At 45.0% G+C, this 21,409-nt stretch overlaps 1 protein-coding gene and 1 pseudogene across 1 annotated transcript in view; one reads left to right on the top strand and one right to left on the bottom strand.

The window, feature by feature from the left end:
• Positions 1–20,668, bottom strand: part of LOC110509868 (uncharacterized) — a 57,191-nt gene extending 36,523 nt beyond the window's left edge. The window contains exons 1-3 of the mRNA XM_090226811.1: positions 20,257–20,668; positions 9,664–9,758; positions 9,377–9,571 (exon numbers count right to left, since the gene is read on the bottom strand). Coding sequence (XP_090082937.1) covers positions 9,377–9,571; positions 9,664–9,724 — 256 coding nt within the window. The 5' untranslated portion in view covers positions 9,725–9,758; positions 20,257–20,668. The remainder of the gene's footprint in view (positions 1–9,376; positions 9,572–9,663; positions 9,759–20,256) is intronic.
• Positions 6,871–9,051, top strand: LOC149970393 (uncharacterized; annotated as a pseudogene).
• Positions 20,669–21,409: the final 741 nt, after the last annotated feature.

Genomic DNA, 21,409 nt, shown 5'->3' with positions numbered 1-21,409 from the left:
TTCCTCCAGCATATTCACAAGGTCCTTTGCTGTTGTTCTGGGATTGATTTGCACTTTTCGCACCAAAGTACGTTCATCTATAGGATACAGAACGCGTCTCCTTCCTGAGCGGTAATGGCTGCGTGGTCCCATGGTGTTTATACTTGCGTACTATTGTTTGTACAGATGAACGTGGTACCTTCAGGTGTTTGGAAATTGCTCCCAAGGATGAACCAGACTTGTGGAGGTCTACAATTTTTTAAATGATTTTTTTCTGATTTCTTTTGATTTTCCATGATGTCAAGCAAAGAGGCATGGAGGTTGAAGGTTGGCCTTGAAATACATCCACAGGTACACCTCCAATTGACTCAAATTATGTCAATTAGCCTATCAGAAGCTTCTAAAGCCAAGAATTTTCAAAGTTTAAAGGCACAGTCAACTTAGTGTATGTAATCTTCTGACCCACTGGAATTGTGATGCAGTGAATTATTGTAATGCCCGGGGTGTAGTGGAGGAAGAAGTCAGGCGCAGGAAACAGAAAGTTCAGAGTAGAGATACTTTTTTATTCACCACACCGGTGAAAACGACACCGCTCAAACAAATGCCCCAAAACACAGGGGAACTAAACAGTCCCGAACAACACACGTACACGCAAAACCGTGACTTACAGGCGTGCACTAGACTACACATAAAACAATCCCGCACACCCAGCAGGCGGGCCGGCTGGATAATAAAGCCCAACCAATTAACATAACTAAACACAGGTGTAACTAATAAACAGACAAGGGGGGAAAAAGGATCAGTGGCAGCTAGTAGGCCGGTGACAACGACCACCGAGCGCCACCCGAGTGAAATAATCTGTCTGAAAACAATTGTTGGAAAAATTACTTGTGTCATGCACAAAGTAGATGTCCTAACCGACTTGCCAAAACTATAGTTTGTTAACAAGAAATTTGTGGAGCGGTTGAAAAACAAGTTTTAATGACTCCAACCTGAGTTCCTTTAGACATGTCGTCATCCCAGGCGCTGGTGTTCAAGTTTCTGTCAGAGAATAGAGCCTCTTGAAATCCTTCACTCCCCAATGTCTCCATCTTGTTCCTCTGTTAAGAAACGCTGTGATCATTTGAAATGTGAATCATCACAGTTTGGCTAAAGGCTCCCTCGCGATCAACAGCAGAGATCACACAGCTGCTGTAGTGCCAAAAGCCAGCCTCAATGAAAACAGTAGTAGGTTAATAATGGTCATATGAGTCGATGTTGGTCACGCACGCACACACACACACGCACGCGCACACACGCACGTGCACACACACACGCGCACACACGCACACACATGCACACACACACATGCACGCACACACACACACACACACATGCACGCACACACACACACGCACACACACACACACTCGCACGTGCACGCGCACACACTCGCACGTGTGAGTACTCATCAATTCATTTATACATTCATAATTAGTAGTTTGTAATCAGTTTTAACAAACCTTTTTTTTATTTTGTACTGTACAGTCGTGGCCAAAAGTTGTGAGAATGACACAAATATTAATTTTCACAAAGTTTGCTGCTTCAGTGTCTTTAGATATTTTTGTCAGATGTTACTATGGAATACTGAAGTATAATTACAAGCATTTTATACGTGTCAAAGGCTTTTATTGACAATTACATGAAGTTGATGCAAAGAGCCATTATTTGCAGTGTTGACCCTTCTTTTTCAAGACTTCTGCAATCCGCCCTGGCATGCTGTCAATTACAATTTTTTGGCACAATTACAATCACTTTGGCACAAATTTCGGAACCTTGATGTCATGTTTCAAAACTCTAGACACAAAACTCACAACCAATGATCAAAATGCAAATTTTTCAAAACTCTAACTTTTTACAATTGCTTGGATACAATACACATAAAGCTAAGATCATTTGTTCATTGAACTAAAATCACCTGTTCAAAATGACACAACTTAACATCAAAGTATTACCATTTCAAAATGCAATTCACACATTACATCTGAGATGACTGTCTACTCACTTCATTACAATGATCTAACTATCAATTGATACAACTGCTCAAATGATAAGTAACTGTTGCTTTACTCTTAATGCATAGTTTTGTGGAAACTGAAAAACAATATTCCATGTTTAGATCATGAAAGTTTCAGGATAACGAGAACCATTGACACCATTACAGTGGAACATGAACCAATTGGACTACATTATCTATGGATGTAATATTTCATCATCATTCTTTATCAGACATGATTTCTATGGTCCCATGTACCACTTTTCCAGACCATGTTTTCAGATTTGACATTACTGTACACTCATCGGCCACTTTATTAGGTACACAAATCTAGTACTGGGTAGGACCACCTTTTGCCTCCACAACAGCCTGAATTATTCACGGTGTTGTACGTTAAGGAATGCCCTTCTGCACACCACTGTTTTAAACAGATGTTATTTGAGAATTTGTGGCCTTTCTGTTAGCTTGAATGAGTCTGGATGTTCTCCTCTGACCTCTCTCATTAACAAGGTGTTTTTGCCCACAGAACTGCCGCTCACTGAATGTGTTTTGTTTATCGCACCATTCTCTGTAAACTCTAGAGACTGTAGAGCATAAAAATCCCAGGAAGGCAGCTGTTTCTGAGATGCTGGAATCACCATGTGTGGCATCAACAATCATACCATGGTCAAAGTTGCTTAGATTATGCATCTTGCCAGTTCTAATGTTAGGTCGAACAACAACTAAAGCTCTCTACTCTATTAAACTCTCTATGTTGAGTTGCAGGCAGCCACATGATTCGTTGTTCGAATGTAACCTTCCTTGATGGGCTAAATCATGGTCTGTAAAGCTGATGGCATGACCTATGTCATTGTGTGGGATAACGTCAGGTTCCACCATTCTCAAATGGTGCAAGCTTGGTTTCAGGCCCATCCACAATTTACCACCCTGTACTTACCCCCATACTCTCCTTTCCTAAAACCCGATTGAGGAATTCTTCTCCACATGGAGGTGGAGGGTATATGATAGGCGCCTCACAAACAAGTCGCCCTTCTCCAGGCCATGGATGACGCATGCAATGACATCACGGCAGACCAGTGTCAGGCCTGGATTCACCATGCAATGACATCACGGCAGACCAGTGTCAGGCCTGGATTCACCATGCCAGAAGATTCTTCCCAAGATGTTTGGCTAATGAAAACATCCATTGTGATGTGGATGAGAACCTATGGCCAAATCCACAAGACAGAGTTGAGGGAAATATAGAAGTACATTAACCAATCCTTTGTTTGACTTTTTACAGTAAGCCAGGTGAGGAACACTGCAGTTGATGTTTTACAGTAAGCCAGGTGAGGAACACTGCAGTTGATGTTTTAAAGTAAGCCAGGTGAGGAACACTGCAGTTGATGTTTTACAGTAAGCCAGGTGAGGAACACTGCAGTTGATGTTTTAAAGTAAGCCAGGTGAGGAACACTGCAGTTGATGTTTTACAGTAAGCCAGGTGAGGAACACTGCAGTTGATGTTTTACAGTAAGCCAGGTGAGGAACACTGCAGTTGATGTTTTACAGTAAGCCAGGTGAGGAACACTGCAGTTGATGTTTTACAGTAAGCCAGGTGAGGAACACTGCAGTTGATGTTTTACAGTAAGCCAGGTGAGGAACACTGCAGTTGATGTTTTATTGTAGTTTTTTTCTTTTTTTGTAGCTAATTATTGTTGCTTTGATTCAAAGAAACCTATGAGTAATTGTATTGTATTTCATCAATACATTTCAGATTTTGTTCAATGAGTCCACTGTGTCTGTAGTATTCTCTCTACTAGTCCTTTTACAGTGATGTATTTACGTGTAGTACCATAATGAAACATGTATCACATATTTTGTACTACAATATTTAATGATTGAACAAACAACTACACAGTGAAACTATCGGTATCTTGTGTGCGGGAGATCTAAATGAATGTTCCTATGGTATTTCGTGATAAATTAGTTATTTGAACCAATGATTCTGCAAGTGCAAGGTTTCTTTAAAGATATGAATGCACAATGCAATGTTTTGAACATTGGACAGCCTGTGTTACAAGTGATGACCGTTTTGAGTTTTGTGTCTAGTTTTGAAAAATGACCACAAGGTTCTGAAATTAGTGCCAAAGGGATTGTAAAAAACTGTTACTTCTGGGCCACATCCTGACTGGTGGCAGCCTATTCTTGCATAATCAATGCTTGGAGTTTGTCAGAATTTGTGGGGTTTTGTTTGTCCACCCGCCTCTTGAGGATTGACCACAAGTTCTCAATGGGATTAAGGTCTGGGGAGTTTCCTGGCCATGGTCCCAAAATATCGATGTTTTGTTCCCCAAGCCACTTAGTTATCACTTTTGCCTTATGGCAAAGTGCTCCATCATGCTGGAAAAGGCATTGTTCATCACCAAACTGTTCCTGGATGGTTGGGAGAAGTTGCTCTCAGAGAATGTGTAGGTACCATTCTTTATTCATGGCTGTGTTCTTAGGCAAAATTGTGAGTGAGCCCACTCCCTTGGCTGAGAAGCAACCCCACACATGAATGGTCTCAGGATGCTTTACTGTTGGCATGACACAGGACTGATGGTAGCGCTCACCTTGTCTTCTCCGGACAAGCTTTTTTCCGGATGCCCCAAACAATCGGAAAGGGGATTCATCAGAGAAAATGACTTGACCCCAGTCCTCAGCAGTCCAATCCCTGTACCTTTTTCAGAATATCAGTCTGTCCCTGATGTTTTTCCTGGAGAGAAATGGCTTCTTTGCTGCCCTTCTTGACACCAGGCCATCCTCCAAAAGTCTTCACCTGACTATGCATGCAGATGCACTCACACCTGCCTGCTGCCATTCCTGAGCAAGCTCTGTACTGGTGGTGCCCCGATCCCGCAGCTGAATCAACTTTAGGAGACGGTCCTGGCGCTTGCTGGACTTTCTTGGGAGCCCTGAAACCTTCTACACAACAATTGAATCGCTCTCCTTGAAGTTCTTGATGATCCAATAAATGGTTGATTTAGGTGTAATCTTACTGGCAGTAATATCTTTGCCTGTGAAGCCATTTTTGTGCAAAGCAATGATCACGGCATGTGTTTTCTTACAGGTAACCATGGCTGACAGAGGAAGAACAATGATTCCAAGCACCACCCTCCTTAAGAAGCTTCCAGTATGTTATTCGAACTAAATCAGTGTGACGTAGAAGTCCGTCACTGGCCGCGGGCAGCATTTGGTACTTTAACGCACGCACACATTCATCACAAACAAGCAAAAGCCATGAGAAAACGAGATTTGATCAGTCATGGAAATAAAAGTGCTGAAAACATTTTGGCTCACTATTCAAAAAGAAGATGGAAAACAAGCTATATGATGAAAAATACAGGAGTTTTAGGGCAGGTACAGCCAACTATCTCTAGCTAATACTACCTACAAATCAATACTTGAGTTTTGGTGCAGGTACAGCCGACTAGCTCTAGCTAACACCACCTACAAATCAATACTTGGGAGTCAAATATCAATATAAAGGCATCGTTTAAAAATAATATTGCAATATGTAACTGTATCGATTTTCCCCCCATCACTACTTAATACCAGCATAGTCATTTTGAATTCATGAAGCATGTAGCATGTTTAGCATATGATTAAATATAGATTGAGCTAACAGGTGAGTAACATACAGTAGTATACGGAGCTAAAGTCTTTGATATGACAAGTGGACATTGAGTATAACTGACACAGCCCTGAGAGTCAAGCTGAGGGGCTGTCTAGCAAAATACACCTGAGAAGAGACATGCCCGAGGAAGGGAACTCAACACCTCATCTACTCCCCACCAAACCTCCCCTTCCCAAGCTACACTTGTCCTTCCCATCAGTCACCAGTTAGCTGTGAGAAAGGTGGACTCAGACCAGATAATGCCTCTTTTTAGCCTTTTGTTGCTCTGAACATAAGCTTTTAAAACAATCTGTTTGTTACTGGAGAAGGTTGTTATTACTGATCATTTTAGACTCTTATTTGTTTCCATGGCATCAGATGTTTTTTTCACGTGACAGAATCAGGTGATGCTGTTTAGAAAATAGGTAGAATACTATTGCCCTTCCTCCACTATTGTCAAACGTATGTTGTTGTCCCTGTCCTTGTCTGCATATAGTTTGTGTCCTTGTGATGTCACGACCTGACCTTAGAGAGATGTTTTATTTCTCTATTTGGTTAGGTCAGGGTGTGATGTGGGGTGTGCATTCTATGTTTTGTATTTCTGTGTGTTTGGCCGAGTGTAGTTCCCAATCAGAGGCAGCTGTCTATCGTTGTCTCTGATTGGGAATCATACTTAGGCAGCCTGTTTTGCCACCTCAGTTGTGGGTAGCTGTCTTTGTTAGTGGCCTGTATAGCCCTAGTAAGCTTCACATTCGTTTTTGGTGTTTCTTGTTTTGTTGGCGACATTCTTAATAAAGAAAAATGTACGCTCACCACGCTGCACCTTGGTCTGGTCATTTGCCTGACGACGTTCGTGGCATATGAAGATACAATTTAGTGCAAAACTGCAATCAGCCATAAATGGCATCACTGAACAAATGGAGGTTCTTCTTCAAGGGTAGAGAAAAAAGGCTAGTGTCATTTATTGACATGAGGTGAATCCTCACTCCCCCTGCCATGTACAGATGTACACTCTAAGAAAAAAAGGTGCTATCTAGAACCTAACAGGGTTCTTCGGCTGTCCCCATAGAAGATCCCCAGAAAACGCTTACCACGCTGCACCTTGGTCCGGTCATTTCCCTGACGACGTTCGTGACAGAACTACTCACCACAAACGGACCAGGCGGTGTGGGCCGGGAGGAGCAGCGTTTTCTGGAGGAATGGACATGGGAGGACATCCTGAATGGAAAAGGATCCTGGACGTGGGAGGAGATCCTGGTGGGAAAGGATCGCCTGCCGTGGGAGCAGGTGGAAGGCGGAGGCAGCGAGAAAAAGGGCCCGGGATTACACAGGGTCACGACTGGCACGTAAGACCGGGAGGCCACTCCAAAAAGGATATCCTGCGCCGGCTCTGCGCACTGTGTTTCCACAGCCCAGTGCGTTCTGTGCCAGCACCCCACATTTGCCGGGCGAAGGTAACCATCCAGCCAGGACGGGTTGGGCAGGCTCTACACTCGAGACCTCCAGTGCGCCTCCGCGGCCCAGTATATCCGGTGCCTGCTCCAAGAACAAAGCCTCCAGTATGTCTCAAAAGCCTGGTGAGTCCTTTGCCTGCTCCCAGAACCAGGCCTCCTGTATGTCTCCCCAGCCTGCTGAGTCCTGTGCCTGCTCCCAGAACCAGGCCTCCTGTATGTCTCCCCAGCCTGGTAAGCCCTGTGGCAGCTCCACGCACCAGGCTGCCTATACGTCTCCTCACTCCAGTGATAATCCATGGCACGAAGCCTCCAGTGATTGTCCATGGCACGAAGCCTCCACTGATGATCCATGGCACGAAGCCTCCAGTGATGATCCATGGCACGGCGCCTCCAGTGATGATCCATGGCACGAAGCCTCCGGTGATGATCCATGGCACGAAGCCTCCGGTGATGATCCATGGCACGAAGCCTCCAGTGATGATCCATGGCACGAAGCCTCCGGTGATGATTCATGGCACGAAGCCTCCAGTGATGATCCATGGCCCGGAGCCTGCAGTGAGGATCCATGGCACGAAGCCTCCAGTGATGATTCATGGCACGAAGCCTCCAGTATTGATCCGCGGTCCGGAGCCTCCAGTAACGGTCTCCTGTCTGGAGCCTCCAGCGACGGCCCCCAGTCCGGAGCCTCCTGACCTTAGAGAGCCATTTTATTTCTCTATTTGGTTAGGTCAGGGTGTGATGTGGGGTGGGCATTCTATATTTTGTATTTCTGTGTGTGGTTCCCAATCAGAGGCAGCTGTCTATCGTTGTCTCTGATTGGGAATCATACTTAGGCAGCCTGTTTTACCGCCTTAGTTGTGGGTAGTTGTCTTTGTTAGTGGCCTGTATAGCCCTAGTAAGCTTCACGTTTAGTGCAAAACTGCAATCAGTCACAAATGGCATCACTGAACAAATGGAGGTTCTTCTTCAAGGATAGAGAAAAAAGGCTAGTGTCATTTATTGACATGAGGTGAATCCTCACTCCCCCTGCCATGTACAGATGTACACTATAAGAAAAAAAAAGGTGCTATCTAGAACCTAAAAGGGTTCTTCGGCTGTCCCCATAGAAGATCCCTTTTTGGTTCCTGGTGAACTCCTTCAGTTCCAGGTAGAATCCTTTTGGGATCCCTGTAGAACCCTTTCCACAGAGGGTTCTACATGGAACCCAAAATAGTTCTACATGGAACCAAAAATGATTATCCTACAGGGACAGCCAAAGAATCCCATTTGAACCCATTTTTCCTGCAGCAACAGGAAATGTGAAATGTTATGTGGATTATAATTCAAGTACATTTTTGTAGGGGTTGCTACGTTTTTTTGTAAGGGAAAATCAAGTCTGAAATTTCTAAGTGGAAATTCCAAACTTTAGAAGCCTTTAAAAACCTAAAATACACCACAAGTTTGAAATGTTCTGCATTGCAGTAAAGTTCTCCTGCAACAGGGTGATCAATTTAAGATCATACATCTGTACGTACCTACTCATTATGGCTTGTCATCACAGGCGGCTGAATGACTTTATTACCCTGTACATTTCTGTATCGTTATCGTATTCTCGTGTTTGGTATCAGTGTGTCATCTGGATACCTAACACTGTGATAGGAATGGGCTGAGCAGGTGTATAGTGGCCTTTCTGAGCCCTAGCCAACACACAAACATGAACGCATCTGCGCCCGTGCACAAATTCCAATGATCAGAGAGGTCGACAGGTCAAATCTCAATCCCACCATCCCTTTGGAACACAGGACGATCCTAACTAAAGGAGGATGAAAAACACCCAGACTTGCTCTCCCTCTGTCCACGTCTAGCCTTTTGTCTGAGACTTTCAAGGACAGAAGCGGTCACAAAAGGTATTTCTTCTCTATTGAAGATCCCTTTTCCCCACAGACCCTATGGCAGAATGGGGACAATAGACCATGATGCAATCTGAGAGACACAACTAACACAAAACCCCCAGCTCCAACAAAGCATCCTGACGATAGATGGAAAGACCAATGGGGTGTGGTGCAGTTAGGAGGACTGAAGCTGTATTGAACTAACGTTACTGTTGAGGTAGGATATAGGTAGAATGAAGTCTGGATATACTTTGAATGTAGGATAGGGGGCATGTGAGTGTAAATGGACAAGGCCTCTTGAAGTGGCTGTGCTGAGACAGTCCTGATATCGGGCTGAAATTAAAGACTCTTAAGGTAAGATTAGATCCCAGTTGAGCTCCTGATAGGATGAAGACGGACTTACCCTCGTAGTTGGGATGCACCCGAGGAGCATACACTCCAAACTTGATCAGGACTGGGATCTCAAAGCCCTGGCGCACCCATTCCACCACGTGCAGGGACACAGACGCACCCGTGTCCGTGGCTGGCAGTCTACACTCCATCTCCACCACACCCCCTTCCTTGGCACGCACCTCCGGCTTCTGACCATGGCTGACACCTAGGAAGGCCAACACAAAGTGCTGTTACAACCTGAGTAGAGAGTGAATGACAGATAGTTCATTACAGAGGAAATGCATAAGTAGTACTCACACAGCAGGCAGAGTGCAGTCACCATGGTGACATCCACGAAATAGCCCCTCTTCGGTCCCATAGTAGCCAGTCACACAGCCTCCAGCATCATTTACCTGTTGGCAAAAAGACACACTTGTCACATATTGAATCTTCCAACCTGTCACCTATCGCCATACCAGCAGGCACGAGAGAGAGCGAGAGCGAGATAGAGCTGACAGTTGTGTCTAGCTTATAGACGCATGGGAGATGTGTTTACATTTACACAGTAGCTTTCTGAAGATTGGAATTCACCCCATATTATCAATGGATCAAATGGATATCCAACAAGCAACCCTGTCAAAAGCCTCCTAGCCCAAAATGGTTCTCATAACATGGATGCCCAATAAATAATTCGAGAGTCAATTGTGCAGAGCACCTGACCGGCTGGAGTAAGAATCTGTGTTGTTTACTCAGCTTGCCGGGTCTGTCAGGGACTGCAGTCACCAGTCAAGGAGATAAGCTGGGTGGCAGGAGACACATACAGCAGCCAGAAGCATTGTACTGCATGTGGTGCATCAGTCATGAAGCTGGCAATACTCCTAGCAGGCCAAAGAAGATATTCAGCATGTTTTTATGATCCACTATGTCAAACCCATGATGAAGGTTTCCAGTTAGGGGGGGGGGGGGGTCAATACATGTCGCAAAAAGTCAGAGCTTACCTCTACTATTATAATCTATCCATTAGACCTGAATGCCATCCATGGAGCTAGAGATACATGGGGCTAGAGATACATGGGGCTAGAGTTACATGGGGCTAGAAATACATGGGGCTAGAGATACATGGGGCTAGAGATACATGGGGCTAGAGATACATGGAGCTAGAGATACATGGGGCTAGAGATACATGGAGCTAGAGTTACATGGGGCTAGAGATACATGGGGCTAGAGATACATGGGGCTAGAGATACATGGAGCTAGAGATACATGGGGCTAGAGATACATGGAGCTAGAGATACATGGGGCTAGAGATACATGGGGCTAGAGATACATGGAGCTAGAGATACATGGAGCTAGAGATACATGGGGCAAGAGATACATGGAGCTAGAGATACATGGGGCTAGAGATACATGGGGCTAGAGATACATGGAGCTAGAGATACATGAGGCTAGAGATACATGGGGCTAGAGATACATGGGGCTAGAGATACATGGAGCTAGAGATACATGGGGCTAGAGATACATGGGGCTAGAGATACATGGGGCTAGAGATACATGGGGCTAGAGATACATGGAGCTAGAGATACATGGGGCTAGAGATACATGGGGCTAGAGAACATGGAGCTAGAGATACATGGGGCTAGAGATACATGGGGCTAGAGATACATGGAGCTAGAGATACATGGGGCTAGAGATACATGGGGCTAGAGATACATGGGGCTAGAGATACATGGAGCTAGAGATACATGGGGCTAGAGATACATGGGGCTAGAGATACATGGGGCTAGAGATACATGGAGCTAGAGATACATGGGGCTAGAGATACATGGGGCTAGAGAGACATGGGGCTAGAGATATATGGGGCTAGAGAAACATGGGGCTAGAGATACATGGGGCTAGAGATACATGAGGCTAGAGATACATGGGGCTAGAGATACATGGGGCTAGATATACATGGGGCTAGAGATACATGGAGCTAGAGATACATGGAGCTAGAGATACATGGGGCTAGAGATACATTGAGCTAGAGATACATGGAGCTAGAGATACATGGAGCTAGAGATACATAGGGCTGGAGATACATGGAGCTAGAGATACATGGGGCTAGAGAAACATGGAGCTAAAGATACATAGGGCTGGAGATACATGGAGCTAGAGATACATGGGGCTAGAGATACATGGAGCTAGAGATACATAGGGCTGGAGATACATGGAGCTAGAGATACATAGGGCTGGAGATACATGGAGCTAGAGATACATGGAGCTAGAGATACATGAGGCTAGAGATACATGGGGTTAGAGATACATGGGGCTAGAGAACATGGAGCTAGAGATACATGGGGCTAGAGATACATAGGGCTGGAGATACATGGGGCTAGAGAACATGGAGCTAGAGATACATGGGCTGGAGATACATGGGGCTAGAGAACATTGAGCTAGAGATACATGGAGCTAGAGATACATAGGGCTGGAGATACATGGAGCTAGAGATACATGGGGCTAGAGATACATGGGGCTAGAGATACATGGGGCTAGAGATACATGGAGCTAGAGATACATGGGGCTAGAGATACATGGGGCTAGAGATACATGGGGCTAGAGATACATGGGGCTAGAGATACATGGAGCTAGAGATACATGGGGCTAGAGATACATGGGGCTAGAGAACATGGAGCTAGAGATACATGGGGCTAGAGATACATGGGGCTAGAGATACATGGAGCTAGAGATACATGGGGCTAGAGATACATGGGGCTAGAGATACATGGGGCTAGAGATACATGAGGCTAGAGATACATGGGGCTAGAGATACATGGGGCTAGAGATACATGGGGCTAGAGATACATGGAGCTAGAGATACATGGAGCTAGAGATACATGGGGCTAGAGATACATTGAGCTAGAGATACATGGAGCTAGAGATACATGGAGCTAGAGATACATAGGGCTGGAGATACATGGAGCTAGAGATACATGGGGCTAGAGATACATGGAGCTAAAGATACATAGGGCTGGAGATACATGGAGCTAGAGATACATGGGGCTAGAGATACATGGAGCTAGAGATACATAGGGCTGGAGATACATGGAGCTAGAGATACATAGGGCTGGAGATACATGGAGCTAGAGATACATGGAGCTAGAGATACATGAGGCTAGAGATACATGGGGTTAGAGATACATGGGGCTAGAGAACATGGAGCTAGAGATACATGGGGCTAGAGATACATAGGGCTGGAGATACATGGGGCTAGAGAACATGGAGCTAGAGATACATGGGCTGGAGATACATGGGGCTAGAGAACATTGAGCTAGAGATACATGGAGCTAGAGATACATAGGGCTGGAGATACATGGAGCTAGAGATACATGGGGCTAGAGATACATGGGGCTAGAGATACATGGGGCTAGAGATACATAGGGCTGGAGATACATGGGGCTAGAGAACATGGAGCTAGAGATACATGGAGCTAGAGATACATGGAGCTAGAGATACATAGGGCTGGAGATACATGGAGCTAGAGATACATGGAGCTAGAGATACATGGGGCTAGAGATACATGGAGCTAGAGATACATGGAGCTAGAGATACATAGGGCTGGAGATACATGGAGCTAGAGATACATGGGGCTAGAGATACATGGGGCTAGAGATACATGGAGCTAGAGATACATGGAGCTAGAGATACATGGCGCTAGAGATACATGGGGCTAGAGAAACATGGGGCTAGAGATACATGGGGCTAGATATACATGGGGCTAGAGATACATGGAGCTAGAGATACATGGAGCTAGAGATACATGGGGCTAGAGATACATGGAGCTAGAGATACATGGGGCTAGAGATACATGGGGCTAGAGATACATGGAGCTAGAGATACATGGGGCTAGAGATACATGGGGTTAGAGATACATGGGGCTAGAGATACATGGAGCTAGAGATACATGGAGCTAGAGATACATGGGGCTAGAGATACATGGGGCTAGAGATACATGGGGCTAGAGATACATGGGGCAAGAGATACATGGAGCTAGTGATACATGGGGCTAGAGATACATGGAGCTAGAGATACATGGGGCTAGAGAAACATGGGGCTAGAGATACATGGAGCTAGAGATACATGGGGCTAGAGATACATGGGGCTAGAGATACATGGGGCTAGAGATACATGGAGCTAGAGATACATTGAGCTAGAGATACATGGGGCTAGAGATACATGGGGCTAGAGATACATGAGGCTAGAGATACATGGGGCTAGAGATACATGGGGCTAGAGATACATGGGGCTAGAGATACATGGGGCTAGAGATACATGGAGCTAGAGATACATGGGGCTAGAGATACATGGGGCTAGAGATACATGGGGCTAGAAATACATGGGGCTAGAGATACATGGGGCTAGAGATACATGGAGCTAGAGATACATGGGGCTAGAGATACATGGAGCTAGAGATACATGGGGCTAGAGATACATGGGGCTAGAGATACATGGGGCTAGAGATACATGGAGCTAGAGATACATGGGGCTAGAGATACATGGAGCTAGAGATACATGGGGCTAGAGATACATGGGGCTAGAGATACATGGAGCTAGAGATACATGGAGCTAGAGATACATGGGGCAAGAGATACATGGAGCTAGAGATACATGGGGCTAGAGATACATGGGGCTAGAGATACATGGAGCTAGAGATACATGAGGCTAGAGATACATGGGGCTAGAGATACATGGGGCTAGAGAGACATGGAGCTAGAGATACATGGGGCTATAGATACATGGGGCTAGAGATACATGGGGCTAGAGATACATGGGGCTAGAGATACATGGAGCTAGAGATACATGGGGCTAGAGATACATGGGGCTAGAGATACATGGAGCTAGAGATACATGGGGCTAGAGATACATGGGGCTAGAGATACATGGAGCTAGAGATACATGGGGCTAGAGATACATGGGGCTAGAGATACATGGGGCTAGAGATACATGGAGCTAGAGATACATGGGGCTAGAGATACATGGGGCTAGAGAGACATGGGGCTAGAGATATATGGGGCTAGAGAAACATGGGGCTAGAGATACATGGGGCTAGAGATACATGAGGCTAGAGATACATGGGGCTAGAGATACATGGGGCTAGAGATACATGGGGCTAGAGATACATGGAGCTAGAGATACATGGAGCTAGAGATACATGGGGCTAGAGATACATTGAGCTAGAGATACATGGAGCTAGAGATACATGGAGCTAGAGATACATAGGGCTGGAGATACATGGAGCTAGAGATACATGGGGCTAGAGATACATGGAGCTAAAGATACATAGGGCTGGAGATACATGGAGCTAGAGATACATGGGGCTAGAGATACATGGAGCTAGAGATACATAGGGCTGGAGATACATGGAGCTAGAGATACATAGGGCTGGAGATACATGGAGCTAGAGATACATGGAGCTAGAGATACATGAGGCTAGAGATACATGGGGTTAGAGATACATGGGGCTAGAGAACATGGAGCTAGAGATACATGGGGCTAGAGATACATAGGGCTGGAGATACATGGAGCTAGAGATACATGAGGCTAGAGATACATGGGGTTAGAGATACATGGGGCTAGAGAACATGGAGCTAGAGATACATGGGGCTAGAGATACATAGGGCTGGAGATACATGGGGCTAGAGATACATGGAGCTAGAGATACATGGGGCTGGAGATACATGGGGCTAGAGAACATTGAGCTAGAGATACATGGAGCTAGAGATACATAGGGCTGGTGATACATGGAGCTAGAGATACATGGGGCTAGAGATACATGGGGCTAGAGATACATGGGGCTAGAGATACATAGGGCTGGAGATACATGGGGCTAGAGAACATGGAGCTAGAGATACATGGAGCTAGAGATAAATGGAGCTAGAGATACATAGGGCTGGAGATACATGGAGCTAGAGATACATGGAGCTAGAGATACATGGGGCTAGAGATACATGGAGCTAGAGATACATGGAGCTAGAGATACATAGGGCTGGAGATACATGGAGCTAGAGATACATGGGGCTAGAGATACATGGGGCTAGAGATACATGGAGCTAGAGATACATGGAGCTAGAGATACATGGCGCTAGAGATACATGGGGCTAGAGAAACATGGGGCTAGAGATACATGGGGCTAGAGATACATGGAGCTAGAGATACATGGAGCTAGAGATACATGGGGCTAGAGATACATGGAGCTAGAGATACATGGGGCTAGAGATACATGGGGCTAGAGATACATGGAGCTAGAGATACATGGGGCTAGAGATACATGGGGTTAGAGATACATGGGGCTAGAGATACATGGAGCTAGAGATACATGGAGCTAGAGATACATGGGGCTAGAGATACATGGGGCTAGAGATACATGGGGCTAGAGCTACATGGGGCTAGAGATACATGGGGCAAGAGATACATGGAGCTAGAGATACATGGGGCTAGAGATACATGGAGCTAGAGATACATGGGGCTAGAGATACATGGGGCTAGAGATACATGGAGCTAGAGATACATGGGGCTAGAGATACATGGGGCTAGAGATACATGGGGCTAGAGATACATGGGGCTAGAGATACATGGAGCTAGAGATACATTGAGCTAGAGATACATGGGGCTAGAGATACATGGGGCTAGAGATACATGAGGCTAGAGATACATGGGGCTAGAGATACATGGGGCTAGAGATACATGGGGCTAGAGATACATGGGGCTAGAGATACATGGAGCTAGAGATACATGGGGCTAGAGATACATGGGGCTAGAGATACATGGGGCTAGAGATACATGGGGCTAGAGATACATGGAGCTAGAGATACATTGAGCTAGAGATACATGGGGCTAGAGATACATGGGGCTAGAGAACATGGGGCTAGAGATACATGGGGCTAGAGATACATGGAGCTAGAGATACATGGGGCTAGAGATACATGGGGCTAGAGATACATGGGGCTAGAGACACATGAGGCTAGAGATACATGGGGCTAGACAACATGGAGCTAGAGATACATGGGGCTAGAGATACATGGAGCTAGAGATACATGGGGCTAGAGATACATGGAGCTAGAGATACATGGAGCTAGAGATACATGGGGCTAGAGATACATGAGGCTAGAGATACATGGAGCTAGATATACATGGGGATAGAGATACATGGGGCTAGAGCTACATGGGGCTAGAGATACATGGAGCTAGAGATACATGGGGCTAGAGATACATGGGGCTAGAGATACATGGGGCTAGAGATACATGGGGCTAGAGATACATGGGGCTAGAGATACATGAGGCTAGAGATACATGGAGCTAGAGATACATGGGGCTAGAGATACATGGGGCTAGAGATACATGGAGCTAGAGATACATGGGGCTAGAGATACATGGGGCTAGAGATACATGGGGCTAGAGATACATGGGGCTAGAGATTTTATGGAGTCCCCCACATGTACGATGTTCTCCAGAGGGGCAAGCTCATGTGAGGGAGTGATTTAACAGAGGATGGGCTAATAGTCGACTCAGCTCTCCATCCAAACACCCAGACTTCCCAGAACGCTTTACCACACACCCCTAACGGCAGATTATTACGCTAAATTAATTCCAGCCACTGCTAGACCGCAAGAGCTAATTTTAGAGGGCTGGGAACAGCACCGCTCACCAAATCCCATGGGCACATGTCATACATACAAACAAGTCCACCAAGGATCCCACCAAATCCCATGGGCACATGTCATACATACAAACAAGTCCACCAATGATCCCACCAAATCCCATGGGCACATGTCATACATACAAACAAGTCCACCAAGGATCCCACCAAATCCCATGGGCACATGTCATACATACAAACAAGTCCACCAAGGATCCCACCAAATCCCAAGTACACAGCAACATATCAACATACAAACAAATCCACCAAGGATCCCACCAAATCCCATGGGCACATGTCATACATACAAACAAGTCCACCAAGGATCCCACCAAATCCCACGTACACAGCAACATATTAACATACAAACAAATCCACCCAGAGCTGCACTCAAGCTGAACAGGATTTCATACCAATTCAAATGCATTTCAAATTGAAATAAACAATATTGAATGCATATGGAAATACATTTTTAAAAAGTATTATTAACTGATAAGAACTGGTAAGTGTAGCAAGTCAATATTTTATAGGTCTTCATGGTCGTTACAAGAGAGAGTGAGAGATCAAAAGGTCAAGAGTGACCGCTCCCTGAATGCGCTACTGAATACGAGCAGCAGCAAGACTTACTTGGGTAACACAATTGGCAAATAGGTGATAGGCTACGTATCTGGTGATGCTCATCATAAAACTCTATGGCAGTCTTCTGCACAAAGTCAAGACGATAAACAGAATGCGATAGACTGTCTTGTAAGTTGAGCAACATAACCCGTAAGTCTCCAGTACTACGGTAATAGTCATTTTGAGTGTGTTCGTCTGTTGTCCCTCTACTTCAATTGCATTACAGAAAGTGGGTGAGGTACGACTGAGGATGAAAGGCTTGGCTAGTCAGTCAGAAGGGTTTGGTGTGTCAGAAGAAGGCCCAAAAAATTGTCAAAGACTCCTGCCACCCTAGTCATAGACTGTTCTCTCTGCTACCGCACAGCAAGCGGTACCGGAGTGCCAAGTCTAGGTCCAAGAGGCTTCTAAACAGCTTCTACCCCCAAGCCATAAGACTCCTGAACATCTAGTAAAATGGCTACCCAGACTATTTGCAGTGCCCCCCCCCCTTTTTACACCACTGCTACTCTCTGTTGTCATCTATGCATTGTCCCTTTAATAACTCTACCTACATGTACATACTACCTCAAATAACCAATGCACATTGACTCTGTATTTTTTTTCAACTGCCTTGTTGGTTTGGGGCTCACAAGTATTTGTTGCATGTGACTAATACAATTTTATTTCATTTCATTTGTACACACAGGGCTGACTGTTTCTGTTGAGAGAGAGAGAGAGAGAGAGAGAGAGAGAGAGAGAGAGAGAGAGAGAGATAGAGAGAGAGAGAGAGAGAAAGCAGAGTAGGCCTGCAGAAAGACAGTAACACAAACATGCTCATTATCGGTAAAGCTCTTCAACCGTGGTAACCTAGGCATAGTCTCCCTCCCTACACTTCCTGCCACCAGCTAAGCAGCGTTGCCTTACAAACACACGGCCGTTAACAACACAAAGCTCCTGCAATGTGTGTACAGCAAAAATAACAGACCCTAACCAACGGGAAATGCCTGTCTTTGATTTCTCACCAGACAGGAGAGCAGGGACGGCAGGGACAGGGTTACTGGTGAAATACTACTACATTTAATCAGGTAAATGGGCAGCGATTGATTTGTAGCCGCCAGAGAATACTAACCCATTTACCTAGCTGTATAACCCAGCTATAACCCCGCCTGGATTCTGACTAGGGAGTGAGCTCTGAACACTCTTACAACAGACGCTCTCTAACCAGATGTGCACTTAAGTGGGAAATATTCCAACTCATCCATTGCCACTATAGGTGCGATAGAGATGTTCTCACTCTCATTCTATTCCTGTGACATGGAAGAGAAGGGTTATGCAGATCACATGTGTGTTTTCGGGGTAAGGCATTGGCTACAATATTCAGCGAGGTAACAAAGACTCCACGCCTCTGAGTGATGCCAGAAACCAACATAATGAAACATCAAATATTTGTAGATGTTCTGTGAAGGTGTGTGTGTGTGTGTGTGTGTGTGTGTGTGTGTGTTTGTGCGCGCGTGCGTATCAGTCTACGGTCATGCATACATGTGTCCCGAGACGTAGACGTAATGGATTCTAAAGGGGTCTTTCTCTGCATGGTGGTCAGTGGTGGATGGATAAGCAGCTGTATTCCACACTCCTCTTCATCCAGGTTGATCGTGCCAGCCGTGGTTTGGGGACAGAGCAGAGGGGATGAGGACTAGTTATTCCTAGTGAAGAACAGAACAAAGCACTCACATCCCCCTGCTGGGGCATCGTGCTCTATCCATAACTAATTAGGCCTCTCATTCTCAACAGCACATGTGAAGAGGATAATACCAAATGTGGTGAGGTGATATAAGCCCCAAGGTACATGGGTATCTTCTGAGTAATAATATAATAATAAGAGGATAGTTTTCCATGAACATAGAAATCCTCTGAGAAACAATGACATTCTCACACATCAGTTTGGAGGAGAGTTACCCATAGATGGACTGGAATTCCATCATGGCCAATGCAGATCACATTTATTGCCTATTTTCACCCCTTTTCACTCAGTACTGATCACAGTCTCAATATACATGGCATCAAAAGGTATGATTGGTATGGTTTGTTAAATCTACAGTGAACTGCCATCACCCACACAACCCTTATTCACAGCAATGTTAGCACCGATTTTACAATAGGCTATATTATACAATAACCTTTGGAGGGGACTTAGATGACTTATATAGGCCCATATGATATCCTAAGGTAAGAAGTAAAGTCCTGTCACCACGCATGACTCCAGTGATGCTGAAGGACTTTAAATTTGAGCATAAATAATCAATATGAGGCTTGCATGGTTGTCAACTACAAACATTGGACCGGAATATGATCAACCCACAGGTCTCTTACACAAATATCCCAGGACCCTGTTTGTCATGTCTGACACATCTGAGCATGTGCAAGTGGCAATTTCAAATGTCTGTCTAAAAAAAGTTCCTCAAAAGGAAGTGGCTTTCAAAATTATTTGAGACAGGTAAAGACACACATTTCAGTCCTTCAACAGGTTAAAGTCTAGACGTTTCGATTACTAAATAGCAATACCCCCACAAAACAGATAAACGGTCTCTTAAAGTTGTCAAGGGAAAAAAACAAGTTGGTTTAATGCAATTAGCACAATTTACCTGCGTTATACACTTTTACAAGTAAAGGCAGGTTGTGTTTCCATTTAGTGCGTCAGTCTGAAGTCTTCTTTCAGTAATTTCTTTAGTCTTCAGCCTGTACAAGTGGCAGTTGTTTAATTGTTTAATTCTCAGATGCCAAATATGTTGTTTCAAGTTTCAACTGATTTGCTGATCCTTACTGAAACATCGAATGGTATCCGCAAATAAATGATGGTGGATTCTGCGCTGAATTCTTTAACAAATTATTGATAGACGCGTTGTATCTCCAAAAAGTTTCCTCGCCCGCTGTAACATTCAACAGGTTAGAAGGTCCCCTAAAATGCAGAGAATAACCTTCCAGACACATTTGATTTTGATGCTCCGTGGCAAAGGTTTCTACACTCTCACCTCTTCCGTCTTCATTGAGCAGTCTAACCAATCACCTCTTCTCTCTCTCTCGCTCTCTTTTTCTCTTTTTTTCTCGCTCTCTCTCAATTCAATTCAATGTAAGGTCTTTATTGACATGGGAAACATATGTTTACATTGCCAAAGCAACTGAAATAGATAATAAACAAAAGCTAAATAAACAATAAAAATGAACAGTAAACATTACACTCACAAAAGTTCCAAAATAATAAATAAATCAATTAATTTACAAAGCCGTTCTTACATCAGCTGATATCACAAAGTGCTGTACAGACACCCAAACCTAAAACCCCAAACAACAAGCAATGCAGGTGTAGAAGCATGGTGGCTAGGAAAAACTACCTAGAAAGGCCGGAATCTAGGAAGAAACCTAGAGAGGAACCAGGCTATGAGGGGTGGCCAGTCCTCTTCTGGCTGTGCCGGGTGGAGATTATAACAGAACATGGCCAAGATGTTCAAATGTTCATAAATGACCAGCAGGGTCAAATAATAATAATCACAGTGATTGTAGAGGGTGCAACAGGTCAGCACCTCAGGAGCAAATGTCAGTTGGCTTTTCATAGCCGATCATTCAGAGTATCTCTACCGCTCCTGCTGTCTCTAGAAAGTCGAAAACAGCAGGTCTGGGACAAGGTAGCACGTCCGGTGAACAGGTCACAGTTCCATAGCCGCGGGCAGAACAGTTGAAACTGGAGCAGCAGCACGACCAGGTGGACTGGGGCTCAGGTCCTCTGAGAGAGAGAGAAAG

This window comes from Oncorhynchus mykiss, chromosome 29 (genome assembly GCF_057628025.1).
Source record: "Oncorhynchus mykiss isolate SJ-2025 chromosome 29, ASM5762802v1, whole genome shotgun sequence".
In the NCBI taxonomy this organism is placed as follows: Eukaryota; Metazoa; Chordata; class Actinopteri; order Salmoniformes; family Salmonidae; genus Oncorhynchus; species Oncorhynchus mykiss.
This window is presented reverse-complemented; position numbering and strand designations above follow the sequence as displayed.